Consider the following 18,606-nt stretch of genomic DNA (forward strand, 5'->3'; position numbering starts at 1 on the left):
TCTTCTGCTAGTCAATATACATTGAATTGTCTCTATATGTTTTTATGCTTTGAAATGTTTTCTTCCAGGACTGAATGGCATTCCATGAAGCTTACCATAGTTTGTTTCCCCACTCATCTACTGAAGGTTATCTTTGGTGATTTTGGTTTTTGGCAGCTATGACTTATTCTTCTATAAAAATTTGGTTGAAGGTTTTTGGATGGGCTTAAGGATTTGGCTCTTTTGAGTAAATACCTTAATGTTCATTTGTTAGATCATAGGATAAGACTATATGTAGCTTAAAAGAATTTCCCAGACAGTTTGGAAAGTATCAGTATCACTGCATTCCCTTTAGTAATGAATTAACTTTCAGGTAGTTTGCCTGTTTCCTCTTCATTTATTTGGACTTCTGTGTTTCTGGTTTGTTCTTTCATTTGTGCAGTATTTCTCTGCCTTTTCCATTATTATTATTATTTTAATTATTGTGTTTGAGGTCTCCTTTCCCCAGGCTTCAAGGTTGAATTCTTTCTTCTTTTTTGGTTCTGCCCTCTAAGGTTGTTCCAGTGGTTTGTGTAAGCTTCTTATAGGGTGAGATTTGTGCTGCGTTTTTGTTTCTTTGTCTGTTTTTTCTTCTGATGGGCAAGGCTGAGTAGGTGGTAATTCTGTCTGCTGATGATCAGGTTTGTATTTTTCTTTTCTTTGTGGTTTAGATGAGGCATCCTGCACAGGGGCTATCAGTGGTTTGGTGATGCCGGGTCTTGTATTCCAGTGGTTTCCTTTGTGTCAGTTCTCACTATTTGATATCCTAGGGTTAGTTCTCTGGTAGTCTAGGATCTTGGAACCAGTGGACCCACTCTAAAGCCTCAGGGCTTGACCTTGAGTTATGCATGGGTCTGTAAATACTTTTCTGCTGGTCATGTACTCCTGTCCACTCTCAGCTGCTTTTCTGCATGCACTTCTATTCTGAAGATGTATTCCTGATGTGTCCGTGGAGAGAGATGTATTCCACGTCCACCAGTTCCTCTTGCAATCTTGTTCCTCCTGAGCAAGATACGAGAGAGTCCCTTGGACTGCAAGGAGATCTAACCAGTCAACTCTAAAGGATATCAGTCCTGAATATGCACTGGAAGGACTGATGCTGAAGCTGAAGCTCCAGTACTTTGGAGACCTGACGTGAAGAACTGACTCGTTGGAAAAGACCCCATGCTGGGAAAGATTGAAGGCAGGAAGAGAAGGGAAGGGCAGAGGATGAAATGGTTGGACAGCATCACCTACTCAATGGACATGAGTTTGGGCAAGCTCTGGGAATTGGTGATGGACAGGGAAGCCTGGCATGCTGCAGTCCATGGGGTTGCAAAGAGTCAGACACGACCAAGAGACTGAACAGAAGAGATGAGTCATCAAAATATTCTTGTCATTCCTATATTTTCTGGATGAGTTGAAGCCTTCCCTTGCTGCAAGGCTGATTCCCTTACAGTGGCAAAGAACGTGTGAGAAAATGTGTTCTCTGCTTGGTTTATCAACTGTGATCCAGGCACACATTTCCCTGGGCAAATTATATAAGCTTTAACCAAAGCCTTGCAGGCTTCTTGAAATTATCATTGTCCCTATGACCCACAAACTTCAGGGAGGATTGACAGAAATAATACAAAAACTGCACTCTAGCAATATAAGAATTAGGAACGTGGGGATTTCAGTATAGCCACTCAGTCGTGTCCAGCTCTTTGTGACCCCATGAATCGCAGCACGCCACGCCTTCCTGTCCATCACCAACTCCTGGAGTTCATTCAGACTCACGTCCATCGAGTCCGTGATGCCATCCAGCCATCTCATCCTCTGTCGTCCCCTTCTCTTCTTGCCCCTAATCCCAGTATCAGAGTCTTTTCCAATGAGTCAACTCTCCGCATGAGGTCGCCAAAGTCCTGGAGTTTCAGCTTTAGCATCATTCCTTCCAAAGAAATCCCAGGGCTGATCTCCTTCAGAATGGACTGGTTGGATCTCCTTGCAGTCCAAGGGACTCTCAAGAATCTTCTCCAACACTACAGTTCAAAAGCATCAATTCTTCAGCACTCAGCTTTCTTCACAGTCCAACTCTCACATCCGTACATGACCACTGGAAAAACCATAGCTTTGACTAGACGGACCTTTGTTGGCAAACTCATGTCTCTGCTTTTCAATATGCTGTTTTAGTTGCCCATAACTTTTCTTCGAAGGAATAAGTGTCTTTTAATTTCATGGCTGAAGTCACCATCTGCAGTGATTTTGGAGCCCCAAAAAATAAACTCTGACACTGTTTCCACTGTTTCCCCATCTATTTCCCATGAAGTGATGGGACCAGATGCAATGATCTTTGATTTCTGAATGTTGATCTTTAAGCCAGCTTTTTCACTCTCCTCTTTCACTTTCATCAGGAGGCTTTTTAGTTCCCCTACACTTTCTGCCATAAGGGTGGTGTCATCTGCATATCTGAGGTTATTGATATTTCTCCCAGCAGTCGTGATTCCAGCTTGTGCTTGTTTCAGCCCAGCGTTCCTCATGATGGACTCTGCATATAAGTTAAATAAGCAGGGTGACAATATACAGCCTTGATGCACTCCTTTTCCTATTTGGAACCAATCTGTTGTTCCATGTCCAGTTTTAACTGTTGCTTCCTTACCTGCATATAGGTTTCTCAAGAGGCAGGTCAGGTGGTCTGGTGTTCCCATCTCTTTCACAATTTTCCACAGTTTATTGTGATCCAGACAGTCAAAGGCTTTGGCATACTCAATAAAGCAGAAATAGATGTTTTCCCGGAACTCTCTTGCTTTTTCCACGGAGCCATAAAAACCCATTGAAAAACAGCCAGGGAACGTGCTGACAGAATTCCCATCAGCCTTACCAAGTGAGTAAGGAACATCACCTCTGGCAGGCACAGGAACTTTAGGATGTTTTGGGGACTTCAGGAAGAGAGGAATTCATCCAGATCTCTAAGTTTGACAACAGGTCTTTGCTGTGGCTTCCTAGCCTCAAGAAGCTATTAAAATTTCCTTCTGGACACTCCTTATAAACCGTTCCAGCAAAGCAGATTTAAAAGCACCTATATGGCAAATTGTTGTTCTTACTATACTTAGATAAATAATCAGGCCAAGTTTATTGAATGTAGACTTCCTTTGCAAACAAATTAGGTCTTAGTTTTCCTGTCTTCGGTAGAAATGAGGGAGATGATAGACAGCAAAAAATGGTTCCATAGAAAGTGTACTATACATGTGTGGATATTAGGTTCTAGTGGTATTACGTTTCCTTGAAGTATTGTTATTTACCTGCAAACTGGGTTGGATCCTGAATTTTTCTAGTGTCCACCCGTTTTTAGCTGCACCTTTCTTACTAAAATTCCCAATTTCTCCCAATCTTTTGATGTGTCTGTGGGGAGACGGTGAGCTCTGAGCGATACACCTCTGCCATCTTGATCCGCTCACTCTCCCATTCTTTTGACTTGAATCACTGAGAACTAACATTGCCATTTTCCTGAAGTCCTGCAACGTGAAGCTAGATGACTTGATGCAAAGATCAGAGAAATTGTTACAACAGCTCACGTTCAAACAGACTTCATGCCTGTTGCTGTATGAGCCACTCAGAAAGTTAACCTGGTCACCCAGAGATATTGCTAACTGTGATAGAGACATTTCAAACTGCAATAGTTGCTTCGATCCTGACACCTTCTTGACTGACTACCCCCTGGGCTCAGAAACTGGTTGATAACCAGCTCCAATCATTTACATCTGCTTTTCTTTTGTTTCCATAGAAATGCCTCTTATTAATAACTATCTGATACTGCTTGTACCCTAGACCTGGCTTTGGGAGCCCACCTGCAACACCACCTATTGAAATGAGATATCACTCTTTAAATGAACTGACCTGTTCTCAGAACTATGCAACCGCTGCCATGAAATGGAAGACTCCACTAATCCATTCTCTCTGTCCACAGTGACCAGATCAGCTTTTACCATGTGAGACTTGCAGGCAAGTTTCAGAGGAGGGACCTGTCAAGGCTTAGGGCACTCTGCCCCCAAATATACCACAGTGGCGTATTGATTATTTTGATTTCACGTTACTTAAGAAACAGCCAACAGAGGAGGGACATCCCGCCACCCCCGATTTCTGCCTCCCTGAGAGCAGGAAATACATCTCATATGAAGGATGTACTGCCTGCATCTGGAGGCAGAGGGAAACCCTTCCAACCAGAAATAGGCAGTTCAAGCAGAGAAGTCTGTATACACCAACCTTGTTAAGTCTTTAATTTACTACCCTGGATACAGATTCTGTTTAGATTTCTTAGTAGTAGAGTACCTAAACCCTAAGTTCATCTGTCCTGTCGATTCCTCACAAATTGTTTTGTTGTTTACTAAATAAAGAAGCTGCCTGCTTTGCCCACTTCTTAGGTCCCATTTCTATGACACTTCTTGTGCACATGAATTGCAATTTGTCTCTTTGTCTCCTGTTACTCTGTCTTGTGTCAAGTTTACTAGTAGTCTGACCACAAGAATTCAGAAGGGATAAAGGGAGGAACGTCTTTCTTCCCTACACACCTCAAAGGAGTTCACCCTTACATCTCAGAAACTCCCTGGAGACGATGTGCGTAGAATACCAGTCTGTGCACGGGAATCTCCTGCATTGAGATAAGAGCAGAGACACCTTAGATTTCTGTCTGTTAGGGGACAAATTGTGACCCTCCACAAATGCATATTGAAGGCATAACTTGGAGTACTTCAGAATGCAACTGTAGTTAGAAATAAGGTCTTTAAAGAGATGGTTGAGTTAAAATGAAGTCATTAGGGTGGGCCATAACCCAGTGTGACTATCAGAAGAAATTGAGACACAAAAGGAGGCACCAAGGATATATGCACTCAAAAGGAATGCAAGTGAAGAGGGTAGCCACCTGGCAGCCAAAGGGAGAGGCCTCAGGGTAAACCAGCCCTCACCTTGAACTTGCAGCCTCTAGAACTCCGAGAAAATAAATTTCCGTTGTTTCAGCCACCCATTCTGTGGGGTTTTGTGTGGAGAGCCTAACAGATCTGTACGTTACCCCAGGTAGAGATTTCTTCCTGGATAGTCTTTTTACTTTCCTGTCATTCCTAAAGGCTATCTCAAGATCTTGCTTATGTGATTGCAGCTCCTTCTTTCTAAAGTTGTATGGGGATAGGCTAGGTCTTGATCTTAGCCTCACCAGACCTAGCATAGAGCCTTTCAAAGAGCAGGTGCTCAAAAAATAAATGAAGACAGTAAGAGGTCTAACTTGGTAAGGTTTAATACCTCCTGCATTTTTCAAGTAGCATATCGAGGTATAAATTATTTAGTTTTACAAAACAGAAGACCGAAAAGATGGAGAACAATCAAGGTTGATCATGTTTTGAAACTTTTTTCAATTTATTTTATCATTCCATTGTCCCAGCAGTTTAACTGTGGGATTGCTTCCCATTTCAGCAAAAGTCCCTATTTTGATGTCCCATTTTCTTATCTGGATGATCTTTTAAAACTCTTAGTCTTCGGTAGGGGTGGGAGAAGCTGCTGGACGTGGCAGTGGATCATGCCTGGAAGGGACAGTGGTGCCAGGCCTGGCTGGAACTGTGGCTCGAGCTCTCTCCTCATCTCACAAAGCCTCTTCATATTGTGATGAGAAGGCACTTGGGACCGTATCATTGACTTTTGCCAAAAATTCCAGGACTTTCATTTTGCTGGTTTCAGCATGGGCTCGTGGGCCCCACAGGAACTCGTAACGTGGAGGATCGCTGTGGGCAACATGAGGGTACTCCAGGTACTTCATCGTCACTAAGTCTCTGGTGATGAGCTTCCTGGGCTCTCCGTAGATGAAGTGTTTTCTCCCAGCATATACTCGCATCATATTCAAGAATTTCCAGATGTCTTCCTCAGTGGCACAGCCGCCCTTCACGAAGATCACACCCAGAACTGTCATCAAGAGACCAGTCTTAGGTAAGCCCCTACCATCCCACACCCTCCCATTGTTGGGCAGGTTCAGTTTGCTGACGAGGTCATAGGAGTGGATGGTTGAGTCAACTTCCTTCAAGTCAACTGCAACGACAGCCTCGATGTGTTCAGAGGCTCTCTTGAGAATCTCGGCAAATCGGTGATGGTATCTTGGGTGGATAATCTTCAGCATGTCTTCCTTCATGACGGGCTGCTTCATTTTATACTTACACAGAAGGAACTGCTCCAACAAACTTGTCATGCTGTTCAGAGTATCACGGTAGGTGTTTTCGGTAGAAGATGAGGAACGTGAATCTTCCTCATCTTGACTGGTATCTTCTTCATCAGATGTTGGGTCAGCAGTAGTTGAAAAAGTGCTGGTAGTAGATGGGGCTTCCAAAGACCCCTGGGAAGTGCTATTTGACCCAGTAGCTGATGAGCTCTGTGACTTATCTTCTAAAAGAGAAGAGGTAGAGGGAAGCTCTTCCATTACTGCAGTGGGCTGAACTCCCTTGTGACTCTGGGGCTCATATCGGGCCTGGTGGCGTTTCTCATGGATGCAGAGTATATGAGACTGACCCTGAGGCATGATGACTGCTCTGGTGGACAATGATTAGAAGTGTGAGTAGGAGGGCAGGTGATAAGGGCCCACAGGATGATGAAGGTTGAGTGTGCGGCCGCAGCAGGGGAATACCACCTTGGTTATCAGGAAGGCTACATTTGTGGTTTTCTTGAGGGCACTGTTCTGAAAACCCCCAGGGTTCCTATTCTTTTAACCAACCTGTCCTTTGGGAAACATATTGAAGGAAATTAGGGTGATCTTTAGGCTGCATCCTGCTACCCCTGCCTCAGGCATGCTGGGGTGACAGAAGGGGCTGGTAGTCTCCTACACAGAGGCATCTGTTATTTCACATTCAAGACCACCAACCCAACTAGTGGCCAGTCATAGGATCTATTCCCTTGCTGTTCTGTAGTTGGCATCACAAAGCTCCCTGGGATTTCTGAGAAGTGAAGAGGTCCTCACCGCATCACCTCAGTCAGTAGTTATCATGCAGTACTGAGTGCGCACTGAGAAGTTTTCGTCCCTGCCACTGAAGTCCTCAACACGAATTAAGAGTGCTTCCTTTGGTTCCCCATAGGGCCTGGTGTCCCCACCCCTTTCTTGGAATGGTATCTGCACCTTCATACTAAGGGTTTCACCTCCGACACACCTGATACAAATAAATGTTGGTGGAACTTCAGCTTGATAGCTCTGTCCTGGTTCTTCAAGGGCTATAAGGAACAGGGCTGGATTCACTATCAGTTCTTTTTATTGGCAGATGATCCCTCAGTCCTTGCTTTGACCTCTGTTGTGGCCTGAAATTCTACCCTCCCTTCCCCTTAGGTCCACCCCTTCTACTACTATACTTTTCTTATAGTAGGGCAAGCATCTCCGTGAGACCCCGAGGAGAAAGTAAGATTCTCCTCGTCCATCCATACCCGTCCCTGGTCTTCTGAGGCGCAGAGGATGAATCATACGGTGATGGGGTGTGTGGTTCCCTTCGTCTTCAGGGTATTCAGTTGGTTTCTGGAAAACCTGGAAATAATCCCACTGCTGGCCCTAGGCTATACCCCTTGGACCATGTCCCAGTCCCGCTTGTGACATCATAGAAGGAAATGGGCATGTCATGTCAACAATGAGCAGGTATCCAAGGGATGCCAGGAAGGGCAGGGTTCTGTGCGGTTTCCTCAGAGTTCTGAGGTCAGGGGGTTTCATACGTCCAAAGCTTGACTCCTGGCAGGGTGTGGGGCTCCTTTGGTTACATAAGGGAGCTCTCCTCAGACTAAGCTCCTCCCTCCCTGTGATGCCAGAGAGGGAAAGTCTGGGAATGCCACACGAGTCTGCTCCTGCCTGTGCCTTTAGGGATGACAACAGGATTCAGGCTTCTTGGGGCCCTCCGTGTTCAGTTTCGGGGTATGACCTGACTCAGGTGCCTCACCTTGACTCCTGGGGGACTCTGGATTTCTTCTCTCAGCCTAAGGTGAACCTTTTAGAGCAAAGACCATGTCCTTGCAAGCCCTGAAGAGAAGTGAGGGAATGTGCAGCCTGGCAGCCCTGTCTTGGCCTTCTGAGAGCAGACACAGGCCAGTCTCTCTGTGACTTCAGTTCCTCATTCATCTGTCTTTACCTTGACTCCTGTCTCTTCTGTGAAAGACTTCTTGGGAAATGCCACATCTTAGAAAAGTCTTAGTCTGCCTGCACCAAATCTCACAGACAATGGGTTGAGACCCAGGAGTGATGGGGAAGCTGCAGTCCAGGAGGCGGTCCCAGTATGGGTGGTGTGCTATCAGAGAACACACGGTGATCTCTTCCTTCTCTTCACTGACCAGACACAGCCTCTTGTAGAACCTTCACTCTAACAGATTTACTCTCTGAAAGGAAGGGGCTGAATTAAATGATTTTGTGCATCCCTGATCTTTTGTGGTTTACTGACGTTTCCTTTGTAGATAAATTGTCACTGAATGCTGTCTCCTTCTTTATTCGTACTTCACTTTTATTTTAATATTTTTGTTACTTATTTTTAGGGCTTTTTATTCCAAAACTGTGTTTAGGGTATGAAATTCTATTTAGCATGTGAAATACCTTTTTTGACTAATGTTCAGAAAGAGGACGTGACCCACGGTTGGCCTCATCCTGGTGGAATGGCACAGTGTGGGCTCTGGAGAAATTCAGTGCCAGGGTTCAGTCCAGTTCCTATCATTTATGAGCTTTGAATTTGAGCTTCTTTATTCCAGCTTCTTTATCTGCAAATTGTGTTTGAAGAAGTCTAGTTTCATCCATCTCATCAGAACTGATTCAAATGTATTCTTTTTAACGGCTGAGTAATACTCCATTGTGTATATGTACCACAGCTTTCTTATCCGGGTTCATGTTTGGGAACGCATGTACAGCCGTGGTGGATTCATGTCAATGTATGGCAAAACCAATACAGTATTGTAAAGTAAAGTAAAGTAAAAATAAAAATTAAAAAACAGAAAAATTAAAAAAAAAAGAAAAAAATCTATAGTGTAGGACCACAGACCTGTGTGATGTATGTAAATCACCTGGCACAGTATGAGAGAAGCTTTGGCACGTTGAATGAATGGCAGTTATTACGAAGGTGATTTTCACCCCCGAATGATCCAAACTTCCATCACATAATTTTCTTTCCAGCCTATATTAGAGAATATGCAACTCCAAACAATAATCAAATCCATATCAGCACTAATGCTCCCCAGCAAGTAAAACCAAGCAGTATTTTCCCTATTTGAGCACCTTTTAATGTGTTTGGGGTTATCTTCTCCACATGGATGCAAGTACAAGTTCATCTGTCTCAAGGACCAGCAACTTCCCTCTCAGGTGTGTGTGTGTGTGTGTGTGTGTGTGTGTGTTTCCCAAACCACCCCTAATTTAATACCACTGACAGTAAAAATTGAGCCCACCCTTAGTTTGCCAAGTTACACTAAACATAACCTATTTAAACTGCCCATTTACAGAGCAAGTTCTGGTGCTCCCATCCCAGAAAAAGAGAGACAGTCCAGGGACATCGTGGCATCTCGCTTCAATGGGTATCACCCTTATTTCTCAGAAACACTCTGGACAGCTTTTGATGAAAACACATAGTGTGAGTGTTCACTTGCCCTGGCTCAAGTGCACAGGGCCCCTTCCATTCCCTATGTTGAGATTCCCTATGGTTTTCAGATATCCCCAAATAATGGTAAATAAACGGCATCCCACTCCAGTACTCTTGCCTGGAAAATCCCATGGATGGAGGAGCCTGGTAGCCTGCAGTCCACGGGGACGCTGAGGGTCGGACACAACTAAGTGACTTCACTTTCCCTTTTCACTTTCATGCATTGGAGAAGGAAATGGCAACCCACTCGTGTTCTTGCCTGGAGAATCCCAGGGACGGGGGAGCCTGGTGGGCTGCCATCTATGGGGTTGCACAGAATCAGACGCCAGTGAGGTGACTTAGCAGTAGCAGTATATGGTTTACATATATCCTAGGTTTACGCCTCACCTCTGAGAACCATGATATGAGTTCTGGCATCACTCCCACAGCTTCATCTAGCCCATCATGCATCTGGACTGAAAATGACCTCCCACCGAGGAACTAGACGTTTCCCAAGACCCAGTGCTGCCTTAATCAGGTAACTTAGACATGCTTGCTCTCATCTGGAACCTCCTCTTCCACACCTCCCCCATTTAAATTTATGATTTGTTTATTCCTTAGAGTTAGCTCACCACCTTCCATATATGGTACCTGCTGCTAGACTCAAAATTCCATGGGCAGTGGCTTGGTCTCCATTTTCTTACCAACCCAGTACTATAAGAAAGCCTTCTAAACAGAAGATGGTCAATTCATTTGGCAGAAAACAGAAATAATGAGCAAAGACTCTGTTTTATTATGATTGAAGTGTCATACAGTTTGAATAAGCTACACAAATCTAAGTCCATGTTATTAGCTTTTACAAGGAAAGAAGACAGATAAGACAAATGAAGAAGAAACCTGCGTTTACTCTGAATGCTTTCTGATCCCAAATATTTATCTCTAGGATTCTCACACATTTCCAAGTAAAATCCTATTCCAGTGCTATATTACCTCATTCTGGACCATGAGGAAAATACTGAAGTCTTTTCAACTTGTTTACAAATAACGAACTCCTAGTCAAAAACCTAACAGCAGTAAACATGACTCCGTTGACATTAATAAACCTAAATTCTGAAGCAAAATAAACCTTATGAAGAGCAGTAACATTTAAAATTATAAAACACCTCTACCTACCTACCAAAATCATCTGTTTTTGACTAGATAGTATTCACATGGATAAAAGGAACACACGTATATTTTGTTAAAACTGTACCTAAACTCCCATACTACTTAAAACTGTGAAGAACATATGGGTTTTGTTCCCCCCACCCCTACTACCCTGCGCTATTTTGGAGGTGGACTGTTCTCTTCCAACTCAAGGGGAACAAAATGCCCTGACCCTTCCCTAGATGTGGGAGGAGCTGTAGGACTTGGCCCTGGAAGGGTCACTGGCCTCAGCCATGGCTGGAGAAATGGAAATGCCTCTCAGCCCTGCTCTAACCACCTGATCTCTCAGAGCCTTGTCATAGAGGTCTGGGAAGGAACTCGGGACCCTATCCTGGATCTTGGCCAGAACTTCCAACACCTTCATCTTACTGGTCTCGGCATAAGATCTCGGGCCCCACAGGAACTCGTAGAGCGGAGGATCGCTATTGGGCACCTGGCGGTAGGTGAGGTACCCCTTCTGCACCAGATCTTTGGTGATGAGCTTTCTGGGCTCCCCAAAGATGGAGTGCTTCCTCCCAGCATAGATCCCCAACACATTGAGGAAATCCCAGATCTCCTCCTCGGTGGCGCGGTCACCCTTCATAAAGATGATGCCCAGGAGCGCCATGAGGAGACCAGACTTGGGCAGCTCCTCCTCATCACTTGAACCTTCCTCAACCCCGAGAGTGAACTTGTTGACGAGGGCGTAGATGTTCCTGCTGCAGTCGACTTCCTTCAGCTCCAGGCCAAACACCAGCTCCACATGCTCAGAGGCTCTGCTCAGGATCTCCGGGAAGTGCTGCTTGTACTTCCTGCCGATGACATTCAGCATGGCATTCTTTGTGATGGGCTCCTTCTTGGTGTACCTCTCCAGCAGGAAATCCATCACCAGGCTGGCCTTCCTCATGAGAGGATCTTTGCGAATGCTCCGAGCAAGCAGGGCTGCTCGGGCGGCATCTGCTCTTTCCTCCTCGGGGCCCTGGGCACCTTGATCAGCTCCTGCACAGGAAGCCTCTGCATCAGGAGAGCTAGGGGCCATGGCTCCCTGAAGCTCCTGGCGATCGCCAGCAGCAGGGGAGCTCGGGGGAGAACCCTGAGGGACAGAAGAGGGGGAGGAGGGGCACTCCTCTCCTGGGGCTGCAGCAGCACTGGCCTGGGCCTCCTGAGTGTCCCCCTGGACCTGGTGACGTTTCCCGTGGGCATGATGCTTCTTTTTGTGCTTCCGAGGCATGATGACACAGGTCAAGGACCGCAGGCGGGCGTGCAGTTAGGAAGGCAGGCAACGAGGGCGCCTTGAGGAAGGACAAAGAAATGTTGTGAGCACCTTCACCAGGGAGAGTCGTCCCCGGCTTAAACCAAGTCCACTTCGCAAGGCCACTTCTCTAGGACCCACAAGTCTCCTGTTCTCCTAGTCAGCCTGTCCCCTGAGACCCCTGAGGAGGAAGTGAGAGTGAGCCCTGGGGCACAGCCAGACAGCCCTGCCTGGGCGTTAGACGGGGGCCTGTGAGGGCAGGCAGGGGAGGCATGTCCTTTCAGTTCACATTCAGAGTTAGGATGAAAAACGGGGAATGACCCCCTAGCACCCGCCCCGATCCCTCTTCTGCTCTGAAGCTGATGCTGCCACCTTCCCTGTGACTCTGGAGAACGAGAGGAGGGAGCGCTCAGACTGCCACCGAAGGGTCCCAGGACCCGCCCTTCTGTAGGCAAGCTCTAACCTCCCCACTCAGACCGCAGCCTCCCTTCCCCGTGTTCGGCCAGGAGGAAATGCTAACCACGGGGGAGGGTCCTGATTGGCCCGTGTGTCGGGGAGGATGGTCCTCACCCTGGCTCCTCCTGAGCCCTGACATCCTCCCTGTACTGACGAGCTACAAGCCCTGGGACCGAGGTCCCCTCCTTACTCACTGTCCCACATCCGAGATAGCAATGAGGGTGCCCCGCAGCCGTTAGAGCTGCCCGGATACTACCCGCATGCTCTGAGGCCAAGTCGCGGGCTGGGGGTTTCACGTGGCCGCTGTTCTGGGGTGTGAGACCCTCAGTCCACCCCGAGGGTCCCTCCTTTTAGCTACAGGGCTCGGGGCTTTCCCTCTACTGAGCAGAACTCGAGTCCACCAGCCCCGGACCGAAGCCTTCCTCTCGGAGACCACCTGGGTGACGTGGCTGGACTTGGGGCTTAAGATGCAGGCCCAAATCTTTAAGGGGACCACAGGGGCAGGGTGGCCGGGCGTTATCCGGGCCCCCCCTTTTCAGAGGGAAAGGCTTGGTCGTGCCAGACATGTGTCCCCGCACTTGTAACACAGGTCACCTCACACTTGGACACCTTATGAGACCTGGGAGTCCTCCGTCTGGGCACCCTACACGGCAGTTCTCTAAGACGACAGCGGCTCTCCAAGATGGCTTCGCAGCCGCAGCGTGTGTGCGTGGTCGTCACTTCCTGTCATGTGCTTCCGTGTTCCAGGCGGACAGCAGAGGCGGGGCCAGGGTGGGCGGGGTTCCGGGGGAGCTTCCCGGAGGATTGGCATGTGCACCTCTCCTTGAATCACAGCAGATCCTGAGACCTTCCCTGTACTGAGCAGTCTACGGGCCTCCCTCTCAGGCTCTAGCTTCCGTCAGCACCCCAGCAGGAATTGTTTCTGGCCTGGCCGAACTGGCTTCCTGGAGCTCCTGAGACTGACAGTGAGGGCACTTTCGGGCCCCTTCGTCTGGGCTGAGTGATGCTCCGTCCAATCTCCGTGTCTTCCCTTGTCCCCTGTAGGTGGTGGGCTACGTGCCATCTGCTGACCTGAGGCCAAGGCCTCACATCGAAGACATCACGTCCCGAGACTCCTAGTGCGAAGTGCACCTACATCTCCTCTGGACACTTCTGCCTGAGGCTTCTAGGAAATGGCTGCTGCAGGTAAAATGAGCTGAGAGGGAAGGATGGGAGACTGCCTTCTGTGGTGTGGAACCCCTCACATCTCACTCAGGATCTTCATATTGACTGCTGGCAGGGCCTGGAAATCCTTCCCTTTCTGGTATGAATCCACCTCTGTCCCCAACCATGCCCCACACAATCCCAGTAGAGAAGTGAAGGGGCTCCTTAGCCTGACGGTTCTCGCTGTGGGCTCTTAGTCGACTGCAGGGGCATTGCTCGAAAGTTCTGAGGTGAATTTCTGTCCTTTGGTACAACTTTTGTGGTACTACATTTTCTCTTTTAGTCCCTGTGTGATAGTCTATTAAGGTGATCACTTAAAAGGGCCAATTGTCATCCACTAGCAAAATTTGTGCTGGTTATTTCATGACCTCTGGCCCATACTGCCACATCCAGCTCAAACTTCTGTTCCCCATGGTCTTGGCATGGGAGCTCTGAGATGCTACCTCAGATTCCATCAGTGAGGCTGTAGCGATTCATGGCCCCAGGGCACAGTGGAAGAATCAAGGGCTGAACTTTAAAGCCTTTTCCAGCTGATCCTGTTGTCTTCTTCCCTTGTAGGCCCCACAGCCCTTGTCAGTCTCCGAGTACTCCCTCACCTTGACACTCATACGGTCAAGTTTATTGGAGACTTATTTTGCCTCGGGGATTATTTAGTTCTGTGTTTTTGCTTCTGTTAATAGTTGTCTTTGTTCCTTTTATAAGTGTTCCATGGTTTATTCTGGGTACAGGAAACAGCAGCCCATACTTGCTTGTGGTCTCAGCTGGTCTGACTGGAGTAGATCTGTACAGGAGTTAAGGAACATCGACAGCCTTACAATATGTGCTCCTCAGGAATACACATAACATACTATTCTGTTTGAGACTTCTTTCTCCTAAGGCTGTCAAAAAGTTCTTCTTGTTGCCTCTATGTGGAATGTATACATTGTTTTGAGGTTTCTTTGTAGGTATGTTTTTTGCATGGTTGCTTTTATTTATGGTGTATTTTCTATTTCGTGACCTAAGTAATTGTTGATACTTCCAGGCCAGAGTCTTGATTTTGCTATGGTGATCTATTTTATATGAGATAGCTGAAGTTCTTCATATGTTTGAATATTTCCTGTGCATGTTTCCAAAGAGTTTTAATTCAAGGATAAAATATTATGTTATCTTTTGGTTTTCATTGTTCTTATTCATTTGGCATTGTTGTATATAACTCTGTACTGGCTATGTGTCCTTGTCCAGATTTTTTCTACATTTTAAATCAGTAGAGCGTTTATGAAAAATTTTAATTGGAGGATAATTGCTTTATAGTGTGTTAGTTTCTACTGTACAACACTATGAAGCAGATATAAGTATACATATATCCCCCTCCATGAGCATCCCTCACGCCACCCCCATCTCAGTCCTCTAGGTTATCACAGACAGCAGTCTGAGCTGCCTCTGTTCCAGAGCATCTCCCCACTAGCTATCTCTGGTACACATGGCCGTGCATATACGTCACAGCCTCTCTCAGTTTGTCCCTCTCTCTCCATCCCTTGCTGTGTCCACGTCTTTTCTCTGCATGTGTCTCTATTCCTGCCCTGCAGATAGATTCATCAGTGACATTTTCTAGATTCCATATAAATGCGTTAATATGCAATCCTTTTTGCTCTCTTTCTGGCTTACTTCACTCCGTGTAACTGACTCTAGGTGCATTCACCTCACTACAACTGACTTAAATTTGTGACTTTTTATGGTTGAGTAATAGTCCACTTATATAGCTACCACAACTTCTGTATCTATTCATCTGTCAGTGGAAGTTGAGGTGGTTGCTCCCATGTCCTAGCTATTGTAAATAGTGCTGCAATAAACAGCGCGGTCCATGAATGTTTTCACGCATGGCTTTCTCAGTGTGTATGCCCAGTAGTGGGATTGCTGAGTCATAGGGTAGTTTTATTTCTAGTTTTGAAAGGACTCTCCATACTGTTCTCCATAGTGGCTCTATCAATTTACATTCTCCCTCAAAGTGCAAGAGGGTTCCCTTTTCTCCATGCCACTTCAGCACTTATTGTTTCTAGGTTTTTTTATGATAGCCTTTCTGGCAAGTATGAGGTGATGCATCATTGTAGCTTTGGTTTGCATTTTTTCATAATGAGTGGTGAACATCTTATCTTGTGAGCATCTGTAATTTTTTAAAGAACAGATTTAGGATTACAGAAAATTTAGCAGATAGTGTACAGAGTTCCTATAGAACCAGCCTCTTCCTCCACTTAGCATGTTCTGTTATTAATATCTTGGACTGGTTCAACTGATACATGTTTGTTTGTTAAAACTGAGCAACTCATATCAATATGGTGTTATTAACTTTTGTCCATTGCTTACAATATATTTTACTTTTGCTGGTTTGCAGTTCTGTGTTGTTGCTTTTGTTCAGTTGCTCAGTCATCTCTGACTGTGACCCCATGATCCGTAGCACACCAGGCTCCCTATGCTTTACCATCTCTTGGAGTTGGCTCAGACTCATGACCATACAATCAGTGATGCCATCCAAACATCTCATCCTCTGCTGCCTCCTTTTCTTTTTCCCTTCCATCTTTCCCAACATCAGGGTCTTTACCAATGAGTCGGCTCTTCCCCTCAGGTGGCCAAAAGTTTGGAGCTTCAACTTCAGCATCAGATATTCCCATGAATATTCAGGGTTGATTCCCTTCAGGAATGACTGGTTTGATCTCCTTTCTATCCAGGAGACTCTCAAGAGTCTTCCCCAGCACCACAATTCAACAGTATCAATTTTTCAGTGCTCCGCCTTCTTTACGGTCCAGCACTCACATCCACACATGACCCCTGGGAAAATCATAGCTTTCACTAGACACACCTCTTTTGTCAATGTGATGTTTCTGCTTTTTATTATGCGATCTAGGTTTGTCATAGCTTTTCTTGCAAAGAAAAAGCATCTTTTAATTTCATGGTGTCTTTTAATTTGGGGCTTCCCTCATAGCTCAGTTGGTAAAGAATCTGCTTGCAGTGCAGTAGATCTGGGGTCAATTCCTGGGTCAGGTAGATCCCCTGGAGAAGGAAATGGGAACCCAATTCAGTATTCATGCCTGGAGAATCCCAGGGACAGAGGAGATTTGGCGGCTACAGTCCATGGGGTCGCAAGAGTGGGACACGACTTAGTGACTAAACCACCACCACCACCGCCATGGCTGCTTTCACCATCCACAGGGATTTTGGAGAAGAAATTTAAATCTTCCATTGTTTCTACTTTTTCCCCATCTGTTTGCAGTGAAGTGTTGGGACCAGATGCCATGATCTTAGCTGCTTGAATGTTGAGTTTAAGCCAGGTTTTTCATTCTCTTCTTTCACTCTCATCAAGAGTCTCTTTAATTCCACTTCACTTTCTGCCATAAGGGTGGTATCATATGCATATCTGAAGTTATTGATATTTCTCCTGGCAATTTGATTCCAGCCTGGGTTCATCCTTCTGGGAATTTCATGATGTACTCTGCATATAACTTAAATAATCAAGGTGACAATATGCAGCCTTGATGTACCTGTGTCCCAATTTTGAACCTGTCTGTTGTTCCTTGTCCACTTCTAACTGTTGCTTCTTGACATGTATAACAGTTTCTCACAAAGCAGGTAAGGTGGTCTGGTATTCCCATCATTTAAGGTTTTTGCAGTTTCCTGTGATACACACAGGCAAAGACTTTTGCTTAGTCAAACAAGTAGAAGTTTTCCTGGAATTCTCTTGCTTTGTCTATGACCCAATGGAGATTACCAATTTGATATGTGATTCCTCTGCCTTTTCTGAACCCAGCTTGTACATATTGAAGTTCTCTTTTCAGATACTGTTGAAGCGTAGCTTGAAGGATTTTGAGCATTCCCTAGCTTGCATGTGAAATGAGCACAATTATATGATAGTTTGAACATTCGTTGGCATTGCACATCTTTGGGATTGGAATGAAAGCTTACCTTTTCCAGTCCTGTATCCTCTGCTGAGTGGTCCAAATTTGCTGGCATATTGAGTGCAGTACTTTAACAACATCATCATTTAGGGTTTGAAATAGCTCAGCTGAAATTTCATCACCTCCACTAGGTTTGTTCTTAGGAATGCTTCCTAAGACCCCCTTCACTTCACACTCCTGGATGTCTGGCTCTACGTGAGTGATCACAACATCGCTGTTATCTGGGTCATTAAGACCTTTGTTGAACAGTTCTTCGGTATCTCCTTGCCACCTCTTCTTAAAATCTTTTGCTTCTGTTCTGTCCCTATAGTTTCTGTCCTTTATTGTGCCCATCTTTGCATGAAATGTTCCCTTGGTATCTCTAATTTTCTTGAAGAGAACTCTAGTCTTTCCCATTCTATTTTTTCCCTCTATTTCTTTGCATTGTTCACTTGAAAATGCTTTCTTATTACTCCTTGCTGTTCTTTGGAAATCTGCATTCAGATTGGTATATCTTTCCTTTGCCCTTTGCTTCTCTTCTTTCTCAGGTATTTGTAAGGCCTCCTCAGACAACCATTTAGCCTTTTTCATAGCTTTTTCTTGTGGATGGTTTTGGTTACCACCTCCTATACCTTGTTCTGAGCCTCCATCTTTAGTTTTTCAGGCAGTCTTTCTACCAGACCATATCCCTTGAAAGTATTCCTCACCTCCACAGTAAAATCATAAGGAACTTGATTTAGGTCATATCTGAATGGCCGAGTGATTTTCTCTACTTTCTTCACCTTAAGTCTGTCTTTTGCAGTAAGGAGCTTATGATCTGAGCCAGAGTGAGCTCTGGGTCTTGTTTATGCAGACTGTGTAGAGCTTCTCCATCTTCAGCTGCAAGTTATTCATTTACTTCCTACATTTCCATTCCAGTCCCCTATTACAAAAAGGACATTTCTGGGGGATGTTAGTTCTAGGCTGTGATGTACATCTTCATAGCACCACTGGACTCTAGCTTCTTTGGCATCAGCATTAGGAGCATAGACTT

At 45.7% G+C, this 18,606-nt stretch overlaps 2 protein-coding genes across 2 annotated transcripts; both read right to left on the reverse strand.

Annotated features, from left to right (window-relative positions):
- Nucleotides 1–5,605: 5,605 nt before the first annotated feature.
- Nucleotides 5,606–6,529, reverse strand: LOC138071924 (melanoma-associated antigen B5-like). Its single transcript, XM_068963298.1, has one exon. The coding sequence runs from the start codon at nt 6,527–6,529 to the stop codon at nt 5,606–5,608; it is 924 nt and encodes a 307-aa protein (XP_068819399.1).
- A 4,427-nt stretch (nt 6,530–10,956) lies between these two features.
- On the reverse strand, nt 10,957–11,988 carry LOC138071925 (melanoma-associated antigen B17-like). Its single transcript, XM_068963299.1, has one exon. The coding sequence runs from the start codon at nt 11,986–11,988 to the stop codon at nt 10,957–10,959; it is 1,032 nt and encodes a 343-aa protein (XP_068819400.1).
- Between the last annotated feature and the right edge of the window lie 6,618 nt (nt 11,989–18,606).

This window comes from Capricornis sumatraensis, chromosome X, assembly GCF_032405125.1.
Source record: "Capricornis sumatraensis isolate serow.1 chromosome X, serow.2, whole genome shotgun sequence".
Taxonomy (NCBI): domain Eukaryota; kingdom Metazoa; phylum Chordata; class Mammalia; order Artiodactyla; family Bovidae; genus Capricornis; species Capricornis sumatraensis.

Coding starts and splice junctions, on each gene's coding strand:
- LOC138071925 (XM_068963299.1), bottom strand. CDS start 11,988: ATGCCTCGGAAGCACAAAAAGAAGCATCATGCCCACGGGAAACGTCAC.
- LOC138071924 (XM_068963298.1), bottom strand. CDS start 6,529: ATGCCTCAGGGTCAGTCTCATATACTCTGCATCCATGAGAAACGCCAC.